The 17,517-nt window shown below is 50.2% G+C and overlaps 3 protein-coding genes across 3 annotated transcripts in view; 1 reads left to right on the top strand and 2 right to left on the bottom strand.

Annotated features, from left to right (window-relative positions):
• Positions 1 to 380, top strand: part of NEUTE1DRAFT_133521 (uncharacterized protein) — a gene marked incomplete at both ends in the record, with an annotated part of 2,626 nt that extends 2,246 nt beyond the window's left edge. The window contains one exon of the mRNA XM_009858341.1: positions 241 to 380. Coding sequence (XP_009856643.1) covers positions 241 to 380 — 140 coding nt within the window. The remainder of the gene's footprint in view (positions 1 to 240) is intronic.
• A 7,702-nt stretch (positions 381 to 8,082) lies between these two features.
• NEUTE1DRAFT_142847 (uncharacterized protein) lies at positions 8,083 to 11,274 on the bottom strand (the record flags this gene model as incomplete). Its single annotated transcript, XM_009858340.1, has 2 exons — positions 8,083 to 8,234; positions 11,181 to 11,274. The coding sequence occupies 2 exons, from the start codon at positions 11,272 to 11,274 to the stop codon at positions 8,083 to 8,085; spliced, it is 246 nt and encodes an 81-aa protein (XP_009856642.1).
• A 2,549-nt stretch (positions 11,275 to 13,823) lies between these two features.
• NEUTE1DRAFT_50786 (uncharacterized protein) lies at positions 13,824 to 15,014 on the bottom strand (the record flags this gene model as incomplete). Its single annotated transcript, XM_009856641.1, has 4 exons — positions 13,824 to 14,078; positions 14,247 to 14,268; positions 14,522 to 14,795; positions 14,816 to 15,014. The coding sequence occupies 4 exons, from the start codon at positions 15,012 to 15,014 to the stop codon at positions 13,824 to 13,826; spliced, it is 750 nt and encodes a 249-aa protein (XP_009854943.1).
• Positions 15,015 to 17,517: the final 2,503 nt, after the last annotated feature.

The raw sequence follows: 17,517 nt of genomic DNA, 5'->3' as shown, positions 1-17,517 counted from the left end.
AACAACAACAACAACAACAACAACAACAACAACAACATCAACAACAACAACAACAACAACAACAACAACAACAACAACAACAACAACAACAACAACAACAACAACAACAACAACAACAACAACAACAACAACAACAACAACAACAACAACAACAACAACAACAACAACAACAACAACAACAACAACAACAACAACAACAACAACAACAACAACAACAACAACAACAACAACAACAACTAGGGAAAAGAGACGGCGAAAAAGAAATGAATATGCCTGGAGGTTCAGAAACGGCGGTAACAGAAGCGCTTAATGGGGAAGCCACATCAGTGTGGATGTCTCCGGACTCGGCTGATAAGCTCAGAGCCTTTGACGAGCTGTAAACCGGCTTCTCCTAGTTGGAATTAAGGGCCAATGAACAAGAGCATCTCACTTCGTGTTGAGCAACGTCAGGATACCCAGTCAATTTGGTTCATTCTTTGAGCAGGCGCAACGGATGTGGCATGGCCATGCATTTTCAAAGGCCTTGACTTTTTATACTACTGGTTCAGTTCGAGTTCGAGGAAACTTTGCTTCAGCTTTCCTTCATCTCTTCCTTTGTCACTTACCTAGAAGTCAAGACCATTTGAGAGCTTTCGAGGTGATATCTATAACGGTATGCGCGTCATGAAGGAGATAGATATCATGGCATCCCTCCACAGTACTCCAAGCTCCAAGTCGGATTGCCAGCATCACTACATAGTCATGCCTTGACTTCTTGGAGCACTTCTTCTAGTACCTATGCTTACTGGTATCTAGGACGTCAGTCTTCAATAATAGCTCCTCTGAGAACCAAAGACGCCTAGCCAGTGCTCTGGGGCATCCCGAAGAATCGATACATGCCTATAGCTGCTGGTCTAGATTACTCGCCTTCATCTTCTTGGTAGCTGACCGAGGACCGACCCTGTCCTCATCTCGTCAGTCCCCTCTTCAATTTTCTCTCCAGTATTCCTTTCACTTGTCTCTCCACCTCTCTCTTCGGATCTTTCGTTGGTCTTTTTTTTTCTTCTTTTTCTGCAGGGTCGTTCCAGCAGGGACAGTTAGTATTATCTCCATCTCTAGTATAAGCACACCCGGGCATGAATTTGAGATAATCGGGTTAAAATGGACAAAGTCACTGTCCTTTTGATAACCTTACAATAGATCTACCCAAATAGGTTTATGATTCGGCTGGAGATTGCCTCGCTAATTACATTAAAGTGTTCGAGAAATTTGGGCAGTTTTTACCGTGGAGCCATATCAACATCTCATTCTTTCTTAATCATGACGTTCTCAAGCACACTTATCACTGTGAAATATCGTGACCACCTACTGTTCTTCAACAAGTTATCATCATTTCAATTTCGCAACCAGCTCTTCTCTTACCCACCCAAGTAACTCTCCTGTTTAAATGTCCCAAACATGCTGTGCTTTGCCTTTCAAGGTGAGTGCACATGGACTTTTACTCGAACCATGAACCATCAGGACCTTCACAACTCTCAAGTGCCGTTATCCATTCCCTTTCGAAGGAGATGTACTAGACTTTTTCAAGATTACCAATTCCCTGACGTGGCAGCTAAAAGGACCAACACAAGGACCAACAAGAGCGTCAACAATGACTTCACACCCGGTTTGGTCACGACCCAAAACCGTGCCGATCAGATATATCACCTAGTTCAACAAGGTAAGCCACCGAGGTCGCTGATGTATCAAGCATTTTATGCTCTGCCTTTCATCTTCCTTGGTCTTGATGGACTTATAGGTCATGATGGGCAGTCTTGTATGCCATCCCTGCTTGGTTATTCCGAGTTCCTGTTGATAAGCCATGACTAGACGAGCCTTCAGACAACTCGACTGACCGCCAGCTGATCATTGGTCGTCCTTGTGGAGGTATGCTTTCCAGGTTGAGGTAGTCAATGGCAACATTCCGTTTGGTAAGATGGATATGTAGTCAAGTGATAAGGAACATGGCCAAGGAGATGAATCAAGGCCCTTCAAACGTATCTTTGTCTGCGCGACAACACCGTTGACTCCCATCTGTCTCCTACTTTCGCAGAGGATGCTAGGAAAATGAAACTGGTAATCCTCAATCAACGTTCACTACTTAATGTTCATTCTATCACCACATTAATCAACACTCAGTCACGGTCTGCACTTACGCCCTCCCTACTGTGATGTTACCTACTCTATACTCTCAGTGCGGTCCCTTTCTCCCATGCTTAGAGGTACCTAGAGGTACTCACTTACGCTAGACAATGTCTGTCCCATATTAGAAATCCAGGGTAGGTAGTGGGTGGGTCACTTCATGATCACCTCTAAGGCACACCCAATGTGTCTCCTCTGTGCATAGATTAGTCACATAGAAGCGCTTACACTTCTCCATCAGGCTCATTCCTTGTGGGCTCTACGTACGTCTGTCTGCGACCTACATTGACTGAGACAAGATGACGGATAGACGCTCGCCTACATGTACCTCGACCCGGCGTGGATAATGTGTCGAGGTGGACCGTGGATGGTCGCGGTGAGATTAAATCGACCAGATCTTGAGGGCACGCCGGCCGTTGTTTCTGTTTCTGCTTTTGTCTCTGCCTGCGCCTTCTTTCCATACGGTCATGGGATCCTGGGGGTTCTTTCTGTAGTCTACCTGTCTTCCTTGTATCCTCATACCCTTGTATTATTGTTCTTTCAATTACTTGTCATCAGTTTTGATTCTCTATGGTCTATAGCGACATCTCGAAATTTTGTGCCAACGGTGTGTCATACCTAACAGCATGTGACCGTCTCATCTCCAGACGACATCAATCCCAACCCCAACCACCCTTTGGCCTGGTGGCCATCAATGGAGAAACAAAAGGGCGGGTAGTATGTAGCCAGATAGTCTCTGTGGATGAGCAATGTTTGCTACATTTGTACTGTCGCCAACCCTTCCCCCGTTATTTATCTATATTAACATCATGCATGTTTCCGCCGTCGGCTTCCCGATGAGAAAATGTTTCCTCGGCGTGATGCGCTTCGGCGAGCTGCGGTTCCTAGCTCTTGCTTCACTAGGTAGACTTGGAAGGAATGAACGTATGTAGGTAGGAAGACTACCTGGATCAAACTTACCTCGTGACCTGCTTGGCCCGTGAAGTTGCGTACCTAACGCAAGTAATCAAACTTACGAGGCAATCTACCACCATAGATATATACCTCTATAGAGAGAGAGAGAGAGGATAAGGCTGACATTCTTTGATTGGAATCACGAGACCACTGATGCGATTCAAGGAGCATGGTTTGGTGCAGTATAGCGCACGTCCTGTCTTTTGAGGAGAGTGTACGGTACCTCTATGTAACGGAGAACTGAATGTTCGGCTCTTTCGCTTACACCACTGCCCCAAGGTTTCTTCTTGTGTTGATATTTTGGCCACGTCTGTGCTACCCCTAGGCTAGAGGTACTACCCATGTTGATACTTCCCAAAGGGTACTTCCTTTCATCACAACGGCATTGATTCAAATATGTTCTATTTTTTTCACTTCCGTCTTCTCTCTCTTCGATTTAAGCCGACGCAGGGAAGTCAATTCCCAAGGGTACCGAAAGGATCTGACCGCTTTCAGTCCCCAATGTTAGATGGGAATGAAATTCATCTACCTGTAACTGTTTGCCTACGCTTTCGAGAATATTGCGCATCCCTGCCTAATCTTGTTTCATCAGTTACCGATTCCAAATGTGTAGGTATCTTCTAGCTGTTTCCTCATCATTGCTTCATACGCTCTTGGTACATGATTCGATGCTGTGGGTTTATTGCGCATTGCCTTTCGACCTCGGCGCAGGAGCAGGTGTACCAATTCAGCATCAGAGACAATTACAGCATACGCCCGTATGTAATGTAGTAATTTATGTATCAGTGAGTGTTCCTGGTGTCAGGATGCCTGTTTGTCTTTGATGAACACACCGACGAACGCTTGCTTTAATAACGGCGGCGAGATGCCGTTACCTCCCTCTTCTCGTAAGGGACAGTGGAAATGTCAACACTCGATAAATAAGCATGTTAATAAGGGTTTCCAGAGCCAACTTGAAGAACGTTCTCACAAGAAAGAAGGAAAGAATAATATTAAACACTGAAATAAAGTAGAATGAAATAAAGTACAAGACATTGGCCTTGGATTGTGAAGCTCTTTATCATCTCTTTGCCCATGCGTCAAATCTCCCCTTACCAGCCTCGGGCACTCAATGTCACTTGTCGATTCTTTTGTAGAACTGACCAATATGCCACGCGAAATTTATCCTCGACGGACTTGTCAGAGATGATAAGACACTATACAATTAACGGAGGCCTTCCGCTCTCACAACAGGAAAGACGAGCCAGAAGGTACAAATACAAACTGGACTGAGTGGCCAGCCGTTCATGATGAACCTCTCCCATCTGCCCGTTTCCCCAATGTAAGGTAACTCTGGGTAGGTAGCTGTATATCTAAAATGACATAATGGGGAAAGGCATGATGAAGATTGACCACCGTCATCGTCAAAGCATGCCGAACGAAGTAGAACCACACTACAATACAGAAATTACACATATTCGCCCTAATGTCGCTACAAATAGATTGGCATTCATGGGCGGTGAACTTGGGTAGTTTGCTAGGTGACAAATTTAGCCTCTCTAAACAGCCACCTGTCTGAGTTGTGTGTCCTAGATACTAGCAATCGGTTTTTGGTGTCCTTAATTTCTGCGCCTTCTACTTCTACTAATACACCCTTATATTCATCCAGCCTGCGCGAGAGTGCTTTTGCAGAAAGAACATGGGATGGATGACGCGTGTGGAATCCACAAACCCATGTTCCTTCTGGGGCTTCACGACATGAGGTTTGTGGGAGTGTGTCTCACGAGCAAAGATGTGTCTTGGGTCACACTGTGGTGTGTTGATGATACGTGCGGATGTCGGTCGTCGATGTGCTTTTCTTTCGAGAGTACCTATCGAGGGACGCAGTTCATTGTCACGTTGCCCATACAGAGAGTGGGAGACTGTGAGAGGGAGATACGTAGGTACATCGATTTGAAAGCCAGCAGCCATTCACATCACACTTTCGTTTCTCTCTCTTATCCTCTAAATCATCCAGCCACCCACCTACCGTGGCTCAGGATACCTAAGCCCGGCAGTACGTGGACGTAGGGAGAGGTATGTATGTATGTAGAGGTAGATACCTATGTAATTTACATCGAGAGATCGGGCAACGTAAAAGGGGGGAAGGAACTCTTCGGAGCAGGCAGGCAGGCAGGCAGGCAGGCAGGGAGAAGGGGGGGGGGGGGCTTGCCCAGCGAACGTTTAGGTAGCATCGTGCCTGCCTCCTGGCACCACCATCCATCCCATCCATCCACCCACCCACCCAGGCTCTCCAGGCCACCCACCTCCATAATCCCCTGAAGAGATGATGCACCACCAACACGATCACCACCACCACCACCACCACAGCAGTGGCGGCCCCAGGGCTGCCAGGGCGACATAAAAAAACTTCCTTGTCCTTGTCTCCCTATCCGCCCGCCAGGTTGGGGGAGATGGCCTGGAAAGACAAGGGTGCTTGTTCTGTTTATTTGAACCACAGTCCAAGAAAGAGATTGAAGATATTCAAGAATTAGACAAGTTCTTTGTGACTTCTTCATCCCACTTACTACCAGTATTCTCTTGTTTCGAAATTTTTTAAGCTGCTTCCTGCCCGTTGGAGTGAGATTGAGCATAATGTACGTAACGATGTTGTAGTGCTCTACACTGCAGCTTGTTCGGTGAACTCCTGTTCGAGGTCCAATCGCCGACGAACTTACGAAAGTCGATTACAACAGAGGAAAAGGTGTCATCAGCGAAACCGACCGCCTAGCCAACCGCGCCGTTCAAACTGTCGGTCAAAAGCAGACCAAACTCAAACCAAGCTATTGTTGCAGGATCACTGGTCTCGGAGAGAGGTAACTTCGGCCAAAACTGTGTGAAACGAATGTCATGTTGTTTTTGGTCGTTCAACCGAAGCGTCGTCTACTATGTAAGTCGCGCGGTTCCGTGGTCTTCTTGGCCACTAGCATGAATTTCGACGGTCGCCTCCGTGTTATCGCCGATTGTCGAAGATGGAGACATCCGGTCAGGAGTAAAATTCAATGATACGAGTGGGCGATCGGAGGGCTACAAAGGCTCATCTTTGCTGAACAACATGAACTATTGCTATCTCCAAGACGCTATGAAACGTTTGGCATCTCGAGAGCGGCACCTGTGGCAGAACGCTGGCCGTTTCTCCGGCCAGGTCGGTTTTACTTGCTATCGGACACCTTACTATATCGGTTGCCAGTACGGAGTGAGGGACAGATGTGGGAAAGACCATCATTAGACCGGACGATATCCCGAGTCCCATCTCGAAGAGGAAACGCGCTACTAGGGTGTTGACATGTACATAGTAGGGCTTTGGTATGTGCAAAAGTCACTGATGGCCGCCAATTCTGGTAGTATACCGCCGGAACATCCGAGATACCATTAGTTCAACTGCATAACATATTGACTAGGCAGTTTGCGCCTCTGTGGTATCAATATGTAAGCAGCTGAAGTACAACCATAGAAGGTAGGTAGTGTATATTGCCGACTACCCACTCGAGTGAACATATTTTTCGAAAAGGGATCATCACCTAGCGGAGGTACGTAGGAGTGGTGGGATACGTGGGCTAAGAACGAGCCATTCAGGATGGCAAATTCAGTTACACTTCCATGTGCCTAGCAACCGAGAGCCTCCACCAGATCGATATCGTCCAAGATACTGACTGCTTTGATCTGCCTTGAAGGGTTTACGCTACTTATCCGAACTGCTCGTTCGCTCGTGATGAAGTATCGATACGTAACCAGACATGGAGGAGCCTTCCGGAGATGAGGTCAAAGCACCTCAATGGGTTTCGATTTCTCGGCGATGGAGTGCGTAGGCGGAAAAGTGTTCTCGTACCCACCCGTGATTGATCTATCCTGTGCGGAATGCAGCCAAAAGGGGGCCAAACCGTCGCCTGACTGGCAACCACTTCGGATCGGATGGCTACGTGATAACATAATGGCCTCATTTTGTCCCTAGACCGTGGGTGTTGAGAGCCTACCACACACCTCGCTCGACTGCAAAAGTCGCGACGTTCCCAAGTTTCTCGGGCAAATCGCCTGATTGGACGACCAATGCAAAGCCGTTTCCTCTTATGCATGTGCTGACGACTCAATACTACGCTGTGAAATTGTACGGATGGTCAATACGCGATGCGGTGAACCTCGAGTGTCGCTGCGAAACACAGCACTGCATCCTTCGAGAATGTGGCTGAAAGAATTTCTCCTCCTCTTGAGTGATATATGTCCAAGAAGAGAAGAGCTGACAATATGCCACTCAGTGCTCCTATTCACATGCAAATGGCGTATGGTGTCAAGTTGGTCTCTGCCTTCTTTCCCTCTTGTCTTGCTACTGGGGGTTGGTTCCTGTCAGGGTATTTCCATGGGGTAGAGATCTCTTGACCAGGCTCTCGGGTACCGTTACCTTCAAACCACCATTCAAGAATTGTCTGGGGAGTTGTCCACTGAGAGCCGCCCCATCAAGAAGTTCAAACCCCTGAGGCAGTAAGCTCTTGGAGGGGAAACAAGGGATATTGCAGCAAGGATGGCGGGAAGGCTAGCTGGGCTCTGGGTCCTTGCCTGGTCTGCCTGAGTCGGCTGGACTGGCTGGGTTGGGGTCAAGCCGTCAAGGACATGGAACTGTTGCGGGATCTAGCAGATATCCGTCTGCCATGCAAGAAGACATCTAGGTAGGTACCGTAGCAGAAAGCAGTCTGTATATCGGCGGCGGAAGACATTGGGATGCTCCACGAGGCGCCTCCGTACACTAGATGTCCAAGACCAACAGCTCACGGAACGGCACACGGAGCCTGGTATTTCCGCCGAGTCGAGTACCTCGTAGAGCATCTTGGGGGCGCTAGTGTACTGTGTCGCCATTTTTCTGGGGACCTGTCCAAATAGGCCGGAAAAGATGTCAGCGTTACCCGGCACCGAGTGTAGCGAGTACCGGTGGACGCAGTGATGGGACTATTCCGCACCCTAAGGCGATCTATCACCTTGGTTATCCGCTTCCTGAGGCAAGAGAAAAATGACAACTCCCAGCGCACCCAAGCGGTCCTGTCCGTGTAGCGTCTTGCGAGAGACGGAGAGAAGAGAAAAGTTGCGCTTCTGCCGCATGCTCGCATCTCTTCCTGATTTTGAAGTAGTGTAGAACGGCCGTTAGGTACCTCGCGACTGCATTGTACGTGCAACAGCGCGGAGGAGTACCGAGAATGCGGAATACGGACGCCGAGTATCTCGTCACGGAGCACAGGTCTCCACACACACCATCAAAGGTGGGTGGATGCAAGACGAGGATCGAATCGAGAGTACCGATGACTGTGGTGACGGCAAATTGGGTGGGGGGAGAGGGTGGGGTCTCGGTTAGGGTGCTCGGCGTATCAGGGTACCTTCAGGTGCCTCGTCGAGAGGGTCTAGCGCGAGGATATGTTTGTGCTCGTGTGCCCCAAGTGTTCGAGCGAACTGAAGCCTTCCGCCAGATTGGGGAAATGAGCACCGGATATGCCTTGGCCTCATTGATGGAAATCCGGAAAAGCAGGATAGAATAGATCATCGTCGCGTCGTAGTGACGCTATATATTGAGGACGAATTCATGACCAGGGCTTTCCGCGCTGCCTTTCACGATGGGTGAAGCAGAGAAAGTCCCTTGAGAAAACGGTTGTGGCCCAGCGCGAGATGCTTGCCGGCAAGTAGAACACGGTGACCTACTAGTGTATGTTGAACGGCATGCCAAGCACTGTAATGTACGGATAGGTAGCCGACAGCTGAGCGTACCGGAACAAAGTTTATCACGTATCTTACCGAAACTATGCGCTTCATGCACGTATAGGCTCTCTGAGACTTTCCCAGCGCCTACCTAGGTTTCTGTCGTCTGTTGTTTGTATCAATTCTCAAGACTTGTTGCCCAGTCTCAATCTTTTTTACTCCTTTTTTGCCGACGACGCCAGGACCTAAGTACCGCTACTAGTGTATGGTGGTACACTACGCGCTCATTCTCGTATTCTTCGGACCTTATGAGTCGTGCAATGCCAGCTTGTGCAATACTCCGACGGTAGAGCATGTGATCGTATGGGGAAATGTGTCGACTACATCCAATTGGTCTGGACTTTGTCGTCTCAATGACAAATCCATCACGTACGGTGTCAGACGCTGGGTGCTTGATCACCAATTGGCCCAAAGATGACTGTGTGCCTAAACGGAGGAGATACGTACCTGCTACGCACGTCTCATAACGTAGGAAATTGAACCGACACCTCAACTGCACTTGCCGAGTATGAGCGGTGACGGATGCGTTGCTACCAGCCCCGGCACCAAGGACGCATCACGTTGCATCCGAACGACCACTGAAGACACCAAGAAATTACCCCGTGTGGCCTAGTAAAACCACAAAGTGCAGAGCGCTTCCACTCCTCCCTCGGCACGTAACACTGGCGACAAATAGCAGTCGAACGACGGGTCACCCGTCCTATGCAAAGCAAATCAAGTCAAGCGATAGGACAACGGGCGAGCAACATGTAGGTATGTTTCTTGACCGCCATTACCACCAGAAGGCCTAGATGGGAGATGGGGGTATCAACATAAAATCTAAAGTGGAAGCTAATTCACTCCTCCGCCAGCAGACCATCGGAGCTTACTGTGTAAGTGGCAGCAAAACGGACGACGTACGGAACATGGTATGTCCTTATATGGGATCGAGAACGCTACTGAAAGATACAGCCGTACAGTTTGAATTGGGAATCTTTCCTCTTGGGCCTTTGCACAACCAAATGTTTCCTCCAATTACCATCCAATAATTCGTTGTCAACCACATTAACAGTTCAAGGAATGAAACGCATCATTTCGAGTTTCCTGGACCTTTTTTGCTTTATCTTTTTTCTTTCTTTTTATTTGTTCTTTCTTTTTTTATTGGGTTCGCCTTGGCATGCCTCGTTGTGTTCCAGACGGAGATGCCAGAGCAGGGTTCACGGGGGAAGCTGGGATTCAAACACGCCTTTCCCATCATCCATCCCCCATCCCAGTCCCACGCTGGCGTCCATGGATGACTTTCATGGGTATCCTCCATGTCTTGTCTCCATGCGTTCGCTTGAACGGTTGCCCTGTCACCCGCTGCTTTGGCTGCTTTCTTGAAACCATGCTCAATCCTAGTTGTCTGTCTGTCCAACCACCCTGCTGGTGTGCCTGGCAGACAACAGCTTGCCGGCACCTCTCTTCAATGTAATTTGTCCTTCTTCACCCCTTTCTTCCATCACACCTTTTCCCGGACGTCTCGAGAACCAGGGTAAAGAGCGCCGGATTCATGCATGGTCCAGTACGGGCACGGGGGTTGTTCCCTTGCGAGCCAGTCAACATTCGCCTTGCCGCAACAATTCCCTGACAAGCACCATCTTTAGGGTACTCACCCCAGGCTTCGAAGAAGCTTCAGAAGCTTCCATCGTAGGGTTGCTGTACCATGAAGCTCAGGGTCCCTATGTGCGGGTCGGTGTTCCTCCACTGGCTGTCTTTTCTCAAGCCTAATGCAGGCCGCCCAACGGTCGCAAACAGGTAGGTATATCCTTGCCCCCGGACTGTGTCTCGGAAGCCTGTCTTTTGGAAATGCCCCCCAAAAACATCCTGAACTTAAAGCGCCTTCTACAAGATTACGCGGTGTTGGAAAATACCGGCCATGAGTACAGTCAGGCTCGGCTTCTACAATATCACTGTCCAATGCATCCTTGTCAGCATTTGCCCTCCTTTGACGCAACATTGCAGAGGATCCCGTTTGCATCGAGAACTAAGTAGTCCCTTCCAGCTGTTAGTGATAGTGTTCCTGTCTCATTGCACGCGTGTGCTTATGAGAACTCGTTGCTAACAAGTTCAATGTGGATTGGCTTCATTTCGGTTTATGTGTTGCTCTATACCATCGAAAAAAAGTCGTTGTGCAGGTTTGTCTGACGATCACGGACTTTGTACCCCTGCACTTGTGAAGGCAACCACACAGGTTCTTTCACCCGTGCCCTCATGTCCAATAAATACAAAATCTGGAGCGCTGCCACTATGATAATTTTGCTCTCGGCGAGTGTCGCTCTCGGCCTACGTACCTCCTATCGGTTCGGTATTTGAGCTTTCATCCGTCTCAGGTGGACACAGCATCGCGTGTTTTCTCGGAGCAATCTGCCCGACGTACGGGCTCATTGCTTCTATCCAAACGTGCGCGTACCTGTATTTACACTACTACTTGTCAAACGACGTTCAGTCTCGAAGCGAGTAGCCATCAAAGCCAAGCTTAGAAGAAGCGATGAAAGGCTTCCATCTGAGGACATCGATTGTCACCCCATTCACGTGTTCGCGTCTAGCAGCGTGTCTTTACTTCCCCACAGACACACATCCCTGAGGGAAGGAGCGCTAGGCTGCAGGTGCCCCTTGCAAATGGATTACCTACTGGCGCAGTTGGGACTGGCCGGCGATATCTGAGGAAGCCCATTTGTTGAATCCTCGGTCCGTCTTCTCTCAACACGTACCTCGAGCTTCATCTTTTGCCACAGACGTATTCTTCCTCGCACCAAATCTAAGCTGCAGAGCTAGAAAAAAAAAGAAAAAAAACTCAGCTCTACGTCCACGACCATCGAGATTGTGCGCGCATCCATTCTATTGAACCACTGCATCCCCCCTAGCCCTTCCGTCTTCTTCAAGCAACTTTCCAAGCTTTCAGACTTCCAGACTCCCACTAGTCAAAGTCAAAGGAGATACATTAGCCAGCGTAGTGCTTCTACTCCGCACCAGCGACCGCTCGACTTTCTAGCTTCAACTGGTATTTTCCGGAACAATCTTCAGGTACGTGATGTCGTTGACATATCCCCGCTGCTGTACCTCTTGCTGGCTGTGTCGGGTATCGCCTGTTGTTTCTTATCCAAACCCTATATGCGCCTGGGCGCTTCTGACACTATCCCACCATCCCCACGCTCCAATTGCGCACTCCTGCCTTCACTTGTCGTCCAGGCACGATCTGGAACCTGGCTGTGCTTTCAGACACCTTTCCCGTGGCGTTTCTCCAGGCTCAGCGGCATGATGCTTGTCCCCTACCCTAATCCCGGCCCGCCTGCCATGCCGTTCCGCAAGCTCCCCGTCGATAGCCCTTGAAGACCCAACACCAGGTACCCAGCTTGGCTACAACCTCGCTGTCTACATCTGGGTAACTACCATCCCATGCTTTGCTCTTTCATGTAGAGATATTCGTAATATCTTCTTATACCTTGGAGCATAACTTTGGGTTCATGGGTGTCCTAGTGGTGCTTATTCACACGTCTTGTTCATCTTACTGATTTCTAACTGCGGTGTAACTCACAGAGCTACCAGCCCTGTCGCCTCCGCGATCATCCTTGCTCCGCCCACGAACGACCTCCATCCGAACGTGCTTTCGACGGCAACCTGGTGCCCGCGGTGACAGGTCTACAAACCTTTCATACAATATCAGCTTTATACATAGTACAACATCACCATTGATCGCGGTCCGCCCCGAATTGGACGCACCACTTCGCACCATACCACAATATCCACTTGAGACGACCTCTCCATCCGATTTTTGCCCCGGGCTTTTTACCTGGGAACTGGTATGTCATCTTTTTCGACATTCATCCAGGTACATGCTAGTACAAGCTATCAGCTATTGACACCTGTCCCTTCAAACCTACGGTCTCCGTCGAATCCCCATTCGATCCCCTCAATTGCGGAGGTTCAAATACTTCGATTTCGATCAATGCACCGCATATAGAAAGCCAAGCACATCACCGAATTTATCTAACATTTCATTCAGGGTCAGGGATTCCACGCTCCGATTTAGTGAAGGTCATTCAAACCCACAGCGGCCCCGACCAATTTGATGTTCGGCCAAGGAGCCGACACAGCTCCAATTCTCTGCAATCTAATACAAAGCGCTTCCGGCGTTGACATCGAGAGGTGACGTATCTGCAGAGACCAACATAAGCGTGTGCAGCGCGTCACAGCCGACTACAGACCCCGGCTGCCTCCAAAGTTTCGTTGAAAGGTAAGGTACGAACGTACATGTATGTAACAAAGTTGAAGCTTCAGTTCCACCTGCATGATAACCCTTCTGCCCTCGCACGTGGCTGCAGCAGGGGCTGTCCACCTCACTGGCCCTGGCAGATTGCCCCTGAATTGGTTTCCCAAGTCGCAGCATGAATTGACTACTGTACTACTTTCGACTAAATCGAAGCAAAACAGACACTGACCTGAATGGTCACAGAGCATTTACTTTGAGCGTATGTTTTTCAACTCAAGAATCGGAAAAACTCGATTTACGACATTGGTATGTGTGTGTGTGTGTCTCTTTTTTTCTCCTCCAAGCTTCTCCACCGGCTTTGCGGTGGTCCCTAGATTGCCGTACCGTTTTCTTGCAAGGGGCTGCGCAATCCAAGGCAAAGCCGTTTCAATTTCGGCAACGTTCCAGTCTAGTGCGGCCCTCGGACAATGCATTGAGCTTAGAAATTTCGGTCTGATTTCCCAGGCCGCTGCCACTTCATTACTATTTTTAATAGTCGAGAAACCCGCTCTTCAAAGCACATTCAACAGACTGTTTGCTAACGTCTTCCTTTCCCCAGCTTTGCTAATCTTCACGCCAGCGTAAGATCCGTCTCCTGTCTCCTAGTCAACAAGTATTACCATCCGTGCATCCCGCTGAGCTAGGTTCACGGCAAAGAAACAACTAGAGAACTGCCCAGGCTGCCTCACATTACCTTGGAGGTATCCGTTCGCCGTCGCGTCCTTCTAGCATCTACCATCAAGATCCCTTCAGCTACCGAAGGCAAGACAAAGCATTGTGAGTACTCAGTGAATCCACTACCGCACATGGTCCAGCTGTCACCAGGCCGGTCGCTCAACGTTCCCACCTCTACACATCCGTTGGCAAGGATATACATCTGTCTACGGAGAGCACAGCGTCCAGGATGGCTTCCGAAGACCGGTAGGGCCATATGTTTGTTCTATCCCTTATTAACTATTTTCCTTTATAGACACATTCACCGTTGCCCTTTACGCAAAGGGTAATAATTATCCATGGGATTGTCAATGGCTCATCGTCAGGCCCCGGGCCAGTATAAGGAAGAGCCCGGCCACGATTCGGTAAGTCGCACTCTGTTTCGTCTTCACACATTTCCCATTACAAACATCACACTATCCACCAGGCCTATTACAACGTGGCGCGTCTGGGAAGATGTCGTATTTCATGACCAGTGTCGGGCGTCTAGTGACGCTGTTTTGCGGCGGTCTTTACACCCAACGTGTCCGTGGTCGGGGCTTCGTGCTACACGGGCAGTATTATTATGTCGGATATGTGCGCAAGGACCGCCATTGTCGTGATAGACGTCGACATCGAAACATCAACGTCTGACTTGAACACACCCCTTATTGTTTTATTCCTTGTTACCTACACCGTTGCAAAGTTGCCGCATTTGGACAGGGGTCCTGGCCCAAGTCAGGTATCCCAGGATCACAGATGTTCCAGAAAAATCGGGTGCCTGTCGAAAGCCTGCTAGGTGCGGGTGCCATCGACTGCTGGGCAGGGCTTCTGGGAATTGCAGGGGTGACCTGTTTCACCCAGCCAGGGCGTCGGGAAGTATGCAACAAGGGCTGTGCGTCGATGTCGGCGCGCAGTGCACTATCATCAACCCCCTCGTGCATCTCAGGCCTCATGTTCGGGTCTCACGTTTAGCTTTTGCACTCCCATAACTTCCCATCACAAAGCGTGACCTGGCAGAGGTGATTTGGACGCGTACGGCGGTGGAACACAAGCTAGCGAGTCGCACCACAGGAGGTCCTGAGCCGATGGTGGAAGCAGTACGCAAACCATAGACACCGAGCTGGGCGCTATCGGAGAACTGCAGAAATAACGCAAATGTTCTTGGGCAATTCGCGATCATTTTGCTGGTTTTCGTCGGCTGTCCGCCTATCTGCGCCTTGCCCGCCAAGCAACGCATGCGATTTCGCACCACGCACATTTGCCGGGCACTCACAGCGGATTTGCTGCTAGCTGAGTGGTGCAGCTTTCCCGGTGGGGGTACTGGCCAGTGTGCAGAGTCGCAAACGCGGTACCTATCGCAGTTTGCTCGAGATCGAGGTCTTCAGTTGCTTCCCCTATAACGGCAGTGTGGTGGCTGGGAATCTCAAGCGCACAATGGCTGTTTACTGCCTAGGTAGTGTCATCTCTGACGACATTGCGGCTGCCTATCATATCAAAACTGGCTTTCTTGCAGGGCACGTGGTCACTACAATTTCACAGATTGAGGAAAAAGAAGGTCCAGCGATCCGCCTCCCGAGACGCAGACTGCGCCCATCGCATTCACTTCAAACGCCTACGTATTAGTCAGTTCTCACACACGCTCGAGAAGCCTCGTGCGACGGTCTCGCCATAGCGACTGTCACGAGCGATAGCGCTTGGCCATGAAATGAGTCTGTTCAGAGTCAGTTGAGTTCTTGGCTGGTGGAGCCTAGAGGCGATACGCGACCGAGTGGTCCCGGCCGGGCGCTCTAACTTTCTCACTAAAGTCTCTGAAGGGTGGGGCCGGAGAGGAGCAAGCTAGCCAACCGTTGACGAGTCGACGCGCGACGTCCGGGTCTTTTCGTCGTCGTCGTTCCCCCCCCCCCTCCCCCAGGTCCACCGAAAAATCTGACAGGGGCGTGATGAGTGACGGCGACCGGCTGAGCGCGATGGAGGAGAGCCAGAGTTGCGACTCGTGCACCCTAGTCACTGTCGGTATCTACCGCGCATCGCTAGAGTATTCTTTCCGCGTGCGGCTACAAACACAAGCGTGCTCTGTATGCTGTGCGGCGGGGGGCAGACGGAGCGGCTGTTGTCGAGAGCTTGGTTCATATTGGTATTTCGCTGCCAAACATGGGCTTTCGCTCCGAGGCGACACCGATTCCGCCGTTCCTTTTGTAGCTAGTGGCTTTCTACACAGTAATGTTCTCGAAGCCATCCAGGCCGATTTATCAGGCAAGGGCCTTCTGATGGTGACTGGGGAGAATCGAAAGGTGCATGGATTCTCCAAATGGCCAGTCAGGGCAGGGATCCGCGCGTGGGATACGGGACCCACATGCACACCGCCCATCCTTGCCCATGCAACCGAAAAACGATGGAAGCAACGTCGAGGGATACGCCAGAGACCTCCAGTGAGGAACTCCAGTCAGGAACTCCAGTGAGAAGGCGCCAGTGTCACCAAATTCGTTCACCACACGGGCCCCAGAGTCAAGTCGCATCCATCGAATCCATCAACATCGTCGGACTGCCAGAAGGCCGCTAGGGGTTTGCCTTCAGTGGCAGAGAGTGGCTAGCTCCGGTCACCGATACTTTGTTGGGCAAAGAGTGGTGCTACTCGGCCTCTGCAGTCTCGTGTATCCTCGCCATCATTGGTCACTTCATCTAAAAAACACTCGCCCCTTGTTCACGTTTTCAGACCATGCGCTGTCTTACCACATCCATGATCCATACACACCTTGCCGATGTCTCCTTCTCATCGGACGGCCTCTGGCACTGGGTAATATGGACTGGTGCGCTTGTGTCTCGTTCGGGACCGTCAATGGCCTAGTTTGCTGAAGAATGACAGCAAGGGGAAGTCTCTCGGGCGGTTTTTACACTTTGTTCGTGTGGATATACCAGACGCGCGGAGACAAGCACCAGCCTGGCGTTGCAAGTGTGGCGGATCGAAGTAGCAGAAATAAGGCCTGCTAGATGCACCGTGCTGTATCCTAGACGCCGCCGTTACAAAACGGACGAAACGCTTCGGTACATCTGACACTTCTCTTGGCCTGCAATGCACCCACCGTCTGCACGGTTTTTTTTTTTTTTTTGTTTTTTCTTACAAGCGCAGAATTAGACAGTGTCTGTCCATCATTTCCCGCAAACTGTACTCGTTCATTCCTTTTGCTCCGGTCTTCACCTTGGGCCGTGGCCCACCTGCCTTTTCTCGACATCGATCCTGATCCATCATCCTGGATCCCCACAGTCGCCAGCATTTTTCGCAATTTCCCTCTCACATCGCCAGGCAGCGGTGTGAGTTCGCAGAGCAAAACCATTTGGCGCACCCTTGCCCGCCCCAGCAGACAAACACGCTCACCTTTCCTTTTTCCGATCTCCGTCACAACAGTTAGGGTTAGTGTTTACTCTGGCTTCTGCACTCCTGTCCGTCGGTCAGCCCGGGGTAGTGTTCCTGGGTGTGCGCAATACGACGCTGCGACTGAGAGAAACCCAGTGGGAATCTCGAAACTTCGGGTGTTGATTCCGATACCTCGTCGCTCCACTCGTGGTCGCGTTGATCCTGGGAGCTGTGGGCTGCAAGTTCGCTGCCAGTTGCGGTGCCAGTCCAATGCCCCCGTCACGGTCGCAGAGATGGTCCCAGACAGTCCCAGTCGCCCCCCCCCCCCCCC

The sequence above is a fragment of the Neurospora tetrasperma genome (assembly GCF_000213175.1).
Source record: "Neurospora tetrasperma FGSC 2508 unplaced genomic scaffold NEUTE1scaffold_81, whole genome shotgun sequence".
Classification (NCBI taxonomy): domain Eukaryota; kingdom Fungi; phylum Ascomycota; class Sordariomycetes; order Sordariales; family Sordariaceae; genus Neurospora; species Neurospora tetrasperma.
The sequence above is the reverse complement of the archived record's forward strand: the minus strand, read 5'-3'. Positions and strand labels throughout refer to the sequence as shown.